Consider the following 11,608-nt stretch of genomic DNA (forward strand, 5'->3'; position numbering starts at 1 on the left):
AAATTTATTATATCCCATCAAACACAAACGTTTCTGACATTATTCGCAAAAAAGGTTAGACAAGGTTGCCAGAAATCGTTTAAATATCGGGATCTATAAAGGGTATATAAAGGGAATAAAAAGTTTTCATTATATTCAAAAACAATGTTTTTAAACATAAGGGACATGTTAAATCCTGTTCAACGCTGGGACCCAGAAACCTATTAAAGTCTTTTTAAAGCTATTATCTCTCGTGTCTGTAATTACAAGAGCAATATACATAACACGTTCAATGACTATTATCCATATCCTACTTGAATACCTAATTTAATTGGTCTTGACTCGTTAAATTGACTCGTAGTGCATCTTTCATCTTTCTGTCAAGTAATACAATAGTTGCGCATTTGCTATCTTCAAGTGACGACCTTGACGAGAAGCATTTAGCTATACTTCGTGTAGCACTTGTGCAGTGCATAGGGGAGCATGACTGGCCCTCTTTGACATTGCAAAATACACCAGTCCTAGCCTAAAAGGCTTATGGGATTTACCGAGGAGGCGAATTCCTCTTTGGCCAGTGATGTGACTCGTTCAAATGAGGCTATGATACTAACAATTGATCCTATTGGTCGGTGATGGTCAATGTTAAAGCCATTCAATTTTCTTTAATTTGAGATCAATTTCAACGTGACAAGCTATTGAAAGTGAGAGAATAGTGAGGGGATAGAGAGAGGGAGAGAGAGAAACCGAAAGGAAAACACAACCTTGATACATCAAATCGATATATTTATCTATGTTCATGTCACCTAGGTAATGTATTTTTAGATGATATTGCAGCTTTATGCGATATTGAATATCTGCCATCAGTGTAAAAACCGTTATACGACAACATTATTTCTTTATACATGGACATGGTACTTAACGTGTGACGTCATTATAAAGTGCTCAACTGCAAGGACCACGCTATTGTTAGCACGATAATCCAGATGTAGCTGACGGCGCGGATTGATTATCGTACTAACAACAGCGTGGTCCTTCTTGACGGACTATGTATGGCCTATGTCGTCTTGTTGACATACGGTACACACACATATACAGAGTATTTATTATGCGCTATTTCATTAAGACCACGAAGCAAAGATGGAAAATAAAAATATGAATGAAATAAAAGAACAAAAAAGAACACAACAAACAAAACAATGCAAGATTATTGTGGGATGCGATGAGTCGAGAGACACTGGCTATATTAAATGGTACAGAGTTCCAGAGTTTTGGTCTTAAATTGTGTTTATTTGCCTTTGGTTTTTTTCTGATCAACTTATTTGGATACGTGAACGTGTATCGTTGAAGCGAAGGAGTTGCAAAACTATATTACTTATCTAAACATTAATAACATTCATGTCATTGTACTTGTCAGCCTTTTCAGTCTTTCTTATAAAACCATTAATAAAACGTGTACCACACAATAGCATTGGTGGATTTTGAAAGACTACATTTCATACCAAAATAGGTTCTTTCCATCTTCATAATTGCATCGTGTTATTTTCGCAGGGAACATAGAGTCAACATTAACAATAGACGCCTCAAGCTTGTTTAGTGCTTAGTACTCCAAATAATGTGAATCCGTGGAACGGAATGAAAATAAAATGAGACATTGACGTAAAATTCTTATACCTAAAACGATCGATTTTTAAATTGAAAAAAGTATCAGTTTTACACACAAAAGACTACGGGGTCAAAATTTGACCCCACCCGCTTTCCAAGTCAACTATGTACCAAATGTACTAAAGAAGGGTCAAGTTTGACCCCGGTGATCTAGTGAAAATTTTGACCCAAATTGTGGTTAAAACCGACTATATTTAGGGTCAAAAATGATTTGACCCATAATATAGTCAGTTAAAAAATAACACTATTATTCAGGGGTCACAATTATTAGAAAATGACCCTTAACTTGGTTAAAATGAGTATATTCGGGGGATCCGATTCGAAAATGACTCCGGAACGGGGATTGAAAAATGATTATAGTTGGGGTCATTTAAATATGACCCTTTAGGGTCAATTTAACATGATGCCAAGCAACAGAAAATGTCCCCGGCCGTAGTTGATTTAACCACGAATAGGGTTAAATAAACTGACCCTGCAAAAGGTTTGATATTTTGACCACATGGTTTTATACTGTTAAAAGTATTTGATCATGTTTAATTCGGGCACAAAAATACCACAAAATGGAAGTTTTGGCCATAGTTCTTATTTGGTTCTGTAAGCTTTTTTCGGATGTATGTTTCTAAAAGAAATAAGTAAAAACAGTGTTGTTAAATTAAATTTTATGTGGTTATAAAAAAAAACCAATAAAGAAATACGTATTGAACACATATAGGTCAGGATTCAAAAGCTCACAACATCGGTCAACTGAAAGAAATGCTATACAAATCGTATAGACGTGTATTTATTTGCGCCACGTTTTGTAGTTTACGTGTTGAACTCTCATTTCATATTATTATGAAAGAGTAGCTTGCCTTAAGGCACTAAAGGGTTTGTAAATGACACATTGCAATGAAAATAAGTCGATCTGGATTGCAGCAAATTTAGATCAAATTCTCAATTGCATAAGTTTTGCGCGAAATTGCCGCAAAAAGTTGAAAATGTTGACGTGAGATAATGGGGTAATAGTTCTAGATTTTCCACTCTACCTACACCTCAAATTTATCGCATCAAAACTGAGATTTGGGTATCAGATGAAAGTTCGTATTTTGCACATTACCCTAATAAAAATTAACGCCTGAGATAGATGTTTCTTTTAGATGGTTTGAACAAACACGTGGTAAAAAGTGATAACCACCTTTAGTGTCCAATCCAACAAATATAAATATGACCACCTAATTTAAAATCGGATCGATCCCATCTTAATCCATAGCAATGATAGTCTCAATGCCATGTCAATTTGTATTCACAACCTAGCGGGGCAGAAGATGATGAAACCAACACTTCTTTGTAGTTCACCAGCAAATCAATTTATGATTCTGGTTACGAGATCGTGACCTTATGGTCAGGTTACTCGCCTCAAGTACATCAAGTCCCTGGTTCAATTCCCTGCGGTGGCAACTTGATGGGATACGAATTCAATGACAATGGAATATCAACACAGCACTAGCTGTCGGTCTGGTCACATCCTTAAGATGTAGAACGGGTACACTCTTTACACGGGACATAAACTGATTAAAAATTGATATTACACACACGTTTCTTAGCGAAGGAAATCATATTAAGATATCAAAATAATAACTTCTTTGTATATTAAAGAAACCCTGCACAAATATTTTCACACAGTAATTTGCAACTTTAAGTTAAAACCAACATTTTTTTCATGCATGTATGTATGAAAATTTACATGTTTCTATTTTCTTATCACATGCATGTATGTTTCAATTTTAGAATGAAAATCACACAAAGAACGTTTGGATTTACATCTGGAGGCGGGAAAGTCAAGTGGTTAAGTCCTCATTTCTGTCAAGGCACTATATGATTTAGAAATATGATCTGGCACGATGTTGCATAAGCTAGTAAATAAATTCCCGCGGTTTCATCTACTTTTCCAATTTTATGGTTCTCTGTCACATTCTTTCTCATCATTTTTATGCTATTTTTTGATTTTCTTTATATGTCTCAATCTTTCTATGTCTTCGTATAGTTCTTTGTTTCTTTCATATGTATTTTATATTCGACAAGGTCACATTGGGTAGAAAACCTAAAAATAATATGAAAAAATACATACGTGGCACGTTATTACTAGTACTTGCTTTAAATGTATGTAGAAATTCGCTCAACTAGAATGCTGGGCTAGAATGATACGTTTGGATAAAGGGGTACAATGATGGGTGTTTTTATCACGTTTTTGATCCAACAATGATATAGATCTAAAAAATATTACAAAAAAAAAAATTAACCTGGTATTAGCGGACACTTTGTCTTATACCGTAATACTCTTTACCACGGTTTTATAATTATACTGACTTAACGATTATAATAGCGCTCCCTTAATTTCGGAAAGTAATCATTAAAAACTTTTGCTACACGTAAGTAGCAAGGGACAACTGAATTCCTCATAACACCTGGTTTACACGCATGTACACAATGTGCTGCTATTGGAATGCAGTCAGGAATGCGTGTTGCACCTGTCGACCTATGTATACTATGAGATTTCTACTTATCACTACCCACTGTTTCGTCGAAATGAATAGGGGAAAACAACTTCATAGTTCAATCGCTATGAGCAATGAAATAATTACCAATGAGAAATGTAGGCATTTATGTTAGTATCGATCCACTTCTTTGGCGAAACAAAGTAGCTCTTTGAATGCGACGTAAGTGTGACTCTTACTTAAGACAGATAGGATTGTGAGGTTATAATAGAGTTTTAATGTTCCAATGTAATTGCAATCAGATAACCGAACCTCCCATTTGACATAATTCATCAATTTTTATTCTCACGTTTAATTCTAATCGGTAACTGAATACGATAAGCTTGCCTGTATTGGGACTAAAGTACAATGAATGTATTGTAATGTCTCTGGAAAGCTATTAGTGAACGGTTTTGTGCGTCATTTGCCATAATAAATTGAATATTAAAGCTATATTTACGTGGGTATGAGGTGTGGGAGCGGGTGTTTGCGAGTGTTTTGCTGGGGTGTTTTGCTAGGTAGTTTGAAACTCTTAAAGTTCCGAGTTTCATTGCCTTTTGTAAGGATAATGCAAGAAGTGGAAAAACTTCTGTAGCTGTATTAAATGGTCATGTATAGTATGGAAAATGCACAACAGTAATCAGTATTGCATATTATTCATGGACATGCACTCTTAACACTTTATATGAAAATGCCAACATTGAAATAAAGAAATACGGGTCCAAAAAATTAAACTAAATATAAAAAAATGAAACATAATATTACAAAAGTATTTATGGTCTTAAGGGTTTTTCCATTTATTGTTAAAATGAACAATAATATAAATATCTTTTACAGCCATTCCTATTTTCAAATAATAAAATAAAAATATATAATATATAAATGCTTTATAGATTTATTGACCATTATGAGCAAGTACTCAGAGATGTATTAAAATATTCACTAAATGAAGAGCTTTGTTTCAAAACCCCTTACATCCACTTTTGGCTGAAATTGAGTTATGGACATGACATTATAGTGTAGGCAAAAATACACATTTTGGTGGTTGTTTGACCTTCATACCACTTTCCCTTCCGGAGATATGGTATATTTCCCGATTGGGAAATCTTAGGGAATTTCCGGAAATCTGAACATAAAATGAATATAGAATGGTTTTGTTTTAATATTTTGATGTATACCCGTAGCATGGAATGTTCTTTACCTATTAAAACCAAAGGGAACTGTTTTTGAAAAAATCATTTTAATTAACAAAAGGTGTAGCTTCGGAAATACTCAAAAAATGCCATTTTCCCGAATTTAATTAAAAATTCATAATTAAAAAAGTAAATAAGATATTCCAATTTTTCTTTTTGATTTTGAAAGCATTAGTCAAGTTACATAAAGTAGTGTAAACAAATGGGCACAAATATGATTACAAAGGTGGTTTCTAGAAAAGGGGTAAATTTGTTTTGTTGCAAAAGCCCTTACATCCACAAAAGGCACGATATAAAAGATATAATAAAATAAATATGAAGGCTTCAAAATTGTACCAAACCTATTCTTTTAGTTTCTATTCATCAACACTTTATCCAAACCCAAATTGAATCAAATCGAACCAGTACTACTTGCACAATTAAAAAAAGCTGTTTTTCTCAAAAAGTCAAAAGTGGATGTAAGGGGTTTTGCAACAAAGCTCTTCAAATATAGACGTAACATTGAAGCTAATCATAAGTAGTAAAATTGCCCTCCGAAGTAAAAACGAAATAGGCATTTTTGAAGCATTCGGCGCACTTTGTTTTATCCACTCAAAAGATAAACCCAAGTGGCGTGGTTGCTTACTTGAGTCTATTTATAGGCGTAAATCCGTGAGTGGGGTTGATATCCAATATTTTGATAAGGGGGGGTTGGTCCAAACAATCATCCCTCAATGTTGACGCCTGTAAAGTACAATGAAAGTACTAGAAAGTACACATTTTCCCACTATTCGAGCAAAAATGTTAAACTTTTGCACCAAATTTCACCATTTTAGCTTCAATAAGGCAATAATTTTCGCGCGCTTCCCGGGTATTTCAAGCATAAACTTATTATGTCGCCAAAATGTGCTTGATTCACTATACTTCATGAACCCCCCTGATTGGTAGTGCGAGGATGATTAACAGTAAAGGAGTAAAGGGGTGTGGTCCAATCTTTTCATGTTCTGTTAGCTATCTTACATTAAGGCATACCCAGCAAACACAACAATGTTTTTAAAACGTTTTAAACATGTTATATGTTGGGTTTTGGTTTTGATAAAACGTTTTAATAACATTAAATGTCGGGTTATATAAAGGTCATGGACACGTTATAAAACGTTTTGTATGAAAACACTCTACAACAATATTTTTAAAATGTTTTCAAAATGTTATTGTAAAATATTTTTTGCCAACATTTTTTGCCAAATATTTTGTCAACATTTAAATAACATTATATTAGAATATTTGCAATAGGTTATCAGCAAATGTTTTTGAATGCTATGAAAACGTTTTATACCCTTTATATGCCCTTCATATAACCCGACATTTAAACGTTTTCTGGCAACCTTTTCTAACCTTTCACGAATGATGTCGAAAACGTTTTGTGTTTACTGGGTAGCGTCTGTCTCGTGATCGGAAGGTGGTGGGTTCAAACTCCAGCGATGACACTTCACTATGTTAATGTATATTATGATTCATCCAGTCGTAGAAACAGAGGTGAATTATAAATAAAATACTGGAATAACTTACGAATTTTGCGAATTTTCATCCGATCTTATTGGACTTCATCTGGCAACTGCAAAGATGCTCCGGTATTGATCGTAATCGGAGACTGGTCACGTGTCAATCGGCAAGGAATATTGACAATCGATGAATCCCAGGCGTGCGACAGTTGGAATCTCAAGCCCCCTCGTTTGTTGAGGGATGGCTTCTCCACTCGTTCCCAAATCGCTTCTCGTACTCCCCGCTCAAACCACCTCTCCTCACGATCTAGAATGATAACATCCTCCGTATCAATTTGGTGTCCGGAAGTTTTGGCATGAGCGTATATTGCAGAATCCAGTTGCCAGTCAGTAGAACTGGGACGTCTATGTTGTCCAAGACGAGCTTTGAGGGATTGCTTTGTCTCTCCTACATACGCTTCTGTGCAGTCCGGATCCACACACTTATAACCGTAGACAAGGTTGGACTGTTTGTCTCTGGGGGGCTTATCTTTAACATGCACTAGTTTTCCGCTCAATTTGTTTACCGGCTTAAATGCGGTTGTGATGCATAAGAGTTTATAGATGTTCTTTACTCTTTCAGAGACACCAGCACAGTAGGGGATAGTTATCAGTGTTTTGCGAGTGGCTTGTTCATTGGGGGTTACTGGGGCTTTTTTGGCGTCAATTTTTCTTTTGGCCTGCTCAAAGGCCCAGTCCGGATAACCGCACTTCCTTAAAGCTCCAGCAATGTGATCTTTCTCATGCGGAACGTTGATTTCTTCGCTTATGATTGTTTCTGCGCGATAGTGGAGAGTGCGTATGACCCCAAGTTTGTGGACGAGTGTGTGATGCGACCCAAACTGCAGGTAATGATCTGTGTGGGTCGGCTTACGGTAAACTACTGTTGTGAGCTTCCGTTCGTTGTTAATTTGGACATGGCAATCAATGAATGCGAGTTTGTTGTCCATGCACTTCTCTTGAGTGAATTTAATATTGTCACTAATACTGTTGATATGTGTGAAGAAATTGTCCGGTTCGTGTCTGTTGATAATCACAAAGGTGTCATCTACGTAGCGTAGCCAAAGTCGTGGAGGTACACCTTGGTATGTCTCTAGTGCATGCTGTTCAAACCATTCCATAACCAAATTGGCAATAACTGGAGAAATGGGATTTCCCATGGAACAACCATATAATTGTCTATAAAACTGGCCATTGTTGGAGAAATAGGTTGTATCAAGACACAGCTGTTCCGCTTCAATAATATGGTCGATAGTCCAAGTTTTCCTATTTGCCAAGTTGCTGTCTTCCTCTAAACACTGTCTTGTGATCTTAATCGCTTCCGTAGGGGGTATGCAGGTGAATAGTGCTGTGACGTCATAAGAGGTAATTATCTCATCATCACCAAGTTCAATGTCTTTAATTTTGTCCACAAAATCCTGCGTGTTGGTAATGTGATGGGGTGATTTACCAACAATGGGGGACAGAATTTTAGTCAAGTGTTTGGCGAGATTGTATGTCACCAAACAAAGCAATCCCTCAAAGCTCGTCTTGGACAACATAGACGTCCCAGTTCTACTGACTGGCAACCGGATTCTGCTATATACGCTTATGCCAAAACTTCCGGTCACCAAATTGATACGGAGGATGTTATCATTCTAGATCGTGAGGAGAGGTGGTTTGAGCGGGGAGTACGAGAAGCGATTTGGGAACGAGTGGAGAAGCCATCCCTCAACAAACGAGGGGCCTGAGATTCCAACTGTCGCACGCCTGGGATTCATCGATTGTCAATATTACTTGCCGATTGACACGTGACCAGTCTCCGATTACGATAAATACCGGAGCATCTTTGCAGTTGCCAGATGAAGTCCAATGAGAAGGGATGAAAATTCGCAAAATTCGTAAGTTATTCCAGTATTTTATTTATAATTCACCTCTGACACTTCACTATAATTGTCTCTTTCCACATAAAGTGTTCAAATAGGTACCGGTATGGGGCAATCGTTGAACAGACTCGTTTATTCGGGAAATTGTGGCCAAAACAAAAGGAAAAAAATGTCCAGCATGTGAGCATTGCTTCGACACGACCAGAACTTAACCATTACCTTTAAGTTTAACGCAAAATCCTGTACGTACTACAATGTAAATCTTTACCAAAATTAACCACCGCCTTTCTAAAGTGAGTGTAAAGCACAAATTGTTTGGACTGACCACAGGTCTATTTTAAACTGGAATAAAGGTGAACTTATTAGGACGTTTAAAAGTTCAATGCTCGAATTTAAAACTTAATAAGGAGTTGCAATTAAATTGTAGACATGATGCTCTGGGAAAATAGTAAATGTGTTTTTGCGACAACACACAGATAGACTGACTGTATTGTGACATTTATTCAACTTCCGAATTAAATGTGATAGATAACATGCATATAATAAGCAATTGGTGTGCTCTGTGTTACCAAATTAAACCATTGGTTAACAACTGCACGTTCTTGCATGGTCATTGCTAGTACCTGTTAAGAAATTAATCAATCATATTACTTTACACACACGCTAAACGTTTCTGCGCCATAATAAGCAAGATGTTAAGAGAAAGGTGTAGTAATCAATTTCTCCAACGATACGGAAAAACATAAACTATACTTCATAAATTGATATATAGCATATTTGCACTGTTCATGTTATTCTTCCCTACGGTTGAGTATTAAAAAATCATTAAATCTTATTGACACAGATTTCAAGAAAATTTGTCCGATGTTACGGGGGTCACGTTCTCGATTTAGTAAGCTATGTAACTTAATTGGTGTAGACATTCATACCGTACTAATCTTGTGTAATAGGGTATGAAACAGGTGCAGAGATCACTGGAGTGGATCAAAAATTTATAAAGAGGTATCTTAAAATCGTCGGAATGAACTCTTTTAATACCTCTATGCATAATTTGGGTACTGAACACGTTATAAAGTACAGAATATTGGGATATTTCAGTTAAAATTCATCCTCCTTTTGTGAAAGAAAGAAGAAGAAGAAGAAGAAGAAAGAAGAAAGAAGAAAGAAGAAAGAAGAAGAAGAATACAAAAAGAAGAAGAAGAAGAAGATGATGATGAAGAAGAAGAAGAAGAAGAAAAAGAAAACGAAGAAGAAGAAGAAGAAGAAGAAGAAGAAAGAAGAAAGAAGAAAGAAGAAAAAAAAGAAAAGAAGAAGAAGAAGAAGAAGAAGAAAGAAGAAAGAAGAAAGATGAAGAAGAAGAAGAAGAAGAAGAAGAAGAAGAAGAAAGAAGAAAGAAAAAGAAGAAAGAAGAAGAAGAAGAATAAAAAAGAAGAAGAAGAAGAAGAAGAAGAAGAAGAAGAAGAAAGAAGAAAGAAGAAGATGAAGAAGAAGAAGATGAAGGCGACGAAAAGTGGTATTTATAGAATCAGGTGGATTTACTAATTGAGATTCGTAATACGTATAGCCTCTAAATATAGTGAGGCGAATATGCTACAAAGATCAAATGAGATGTTCGGTAATGGCATAAATCATACTAATTTGTACATAGGGTCAAAAACGTACGAAAACAAATAATCTGACCAGCTGTTCAGCGGGGAACGGTCGTAGCCCCTTTTACAGGAGCAAATTACGAAAATTACGAAATGGTTTTTATCACAATAGAAATTGCACTGGAAATATGGATATTAGAAGTTATTGACTTTCTTAAAAGTAGTTTGATTGTTCCAATTTTGTGAAACAGCTTTATTTTATTCGTCCAGCACTTCTACAAAATATCAATCAAAAATAATATATATTCACTTAACATAATACGAGGGAAACATTGCAATGAACATTGAATAATGGACAATTACTGAATGTTGGTCATTGATGGAAACATGAAATAATAAATATTTAATATTAGATTTAAACAACTTTTGGAAATTGATCCATGTGACTCTGTTATAAAATATGAGTTCTAGAAATCGATAATGATGTGTCATTATTTTTTAATGTTACTTGAAAATATACCACTCGGATGAGGCGGAACAAAGTCGCCGTCAATCTGTAACATTAGATATTCTATCACTTATAATGTACAAGCAAATCGGTGTCCATTTGCGGCAGTACTTAGCAAATTGCTACCAGTAGCTTTTTGCAATCGATTTTGTGTAGACGTAGACGTTTCAGTCATTTTATTGTACTTAGGGCAATTCCACACAATAATGCTTTCTACATTGACTCATTGTTTCAATTAATTTGTTTATTATTTTTAATAAAGGGGGCGAGGTTTTGCTTGAATCCATAAAACCAATTCGCAAGAGAATCAATTCAGGGTGTGGACGAAACTGCATTAATCAATATACAGTATGTCCCAAAAGTACTTTAACACTTTGTGTTGAAGGTAAGCCTCAACAGAAATCATCTCCCACCCTATGATACGCTTTAAAATATATTATATCCATATTTGGACCACCAACAGTCGAATGTGAACACAATCGGATTTAAATCATATTCCGATTGTATTATGCATCTCCCAAACCCAAGAAAAATACGAATGCAACATTAACAACAGCAAGTGCTCTCTTTTTGGTATAATCTAATAATTACTTCATAATTAATGTACACATAAGAAATGTGAGTGAATTTACATATCTATATACTTGGTTGAAAACTTACACTTAAGGATGCGAAATGACGCGATTTTCATCAATGCTCCTATTTTTAATTATTTTTTTGAAGTACATCAATATATCTCCTTTAAAATAGCACTTTGCGCCATATATTTGTTTCTTTTA

The 11,608-nt window shown here is 35.4% G+C and overlaps 1 protein-coding gene across 1 annotated transcript in view; it reads right to left on the reverse strand.

Annotated features, from left to right (window-relative positions):
* The window catches only part of LOC140142209 (uncharacterized), a 79,584-nt gene extending 71,176 nt beyond the window's left edge, over positions 1 to 8,408 (reverse strand). The window contains exon 1 of the mRNA XM_072164175.1: positions 7,120 to 8,408. Within this exon, the coding sequence (XP_072020276.1) occupies positions 7,120 to 8,408 (1,289 nt within the window). The remainder of the gene's footprint in view (positions 1 to 7,119) is intronic.
* Positions 8,409 to 11,608: the final 3,200 nt, after the last annotated feature.

The sequence above is a fragment of the Amphiura filiformis genome, chromosome 20 (genome assembly GCF_039555335.1).
Source record: "Amphiura filiformis chromosome 20, Afil_fr2py, whole genome shotgun sequence".
In the NCBI taxonomy this organism is placed as follows: domain Eukaryota; kingdom Metazoa; phylum Echinodermata; class Ophiuroidea; order Amphilepidida; family Amphiuridae; genus Amphiura; species Amphiura filiformis.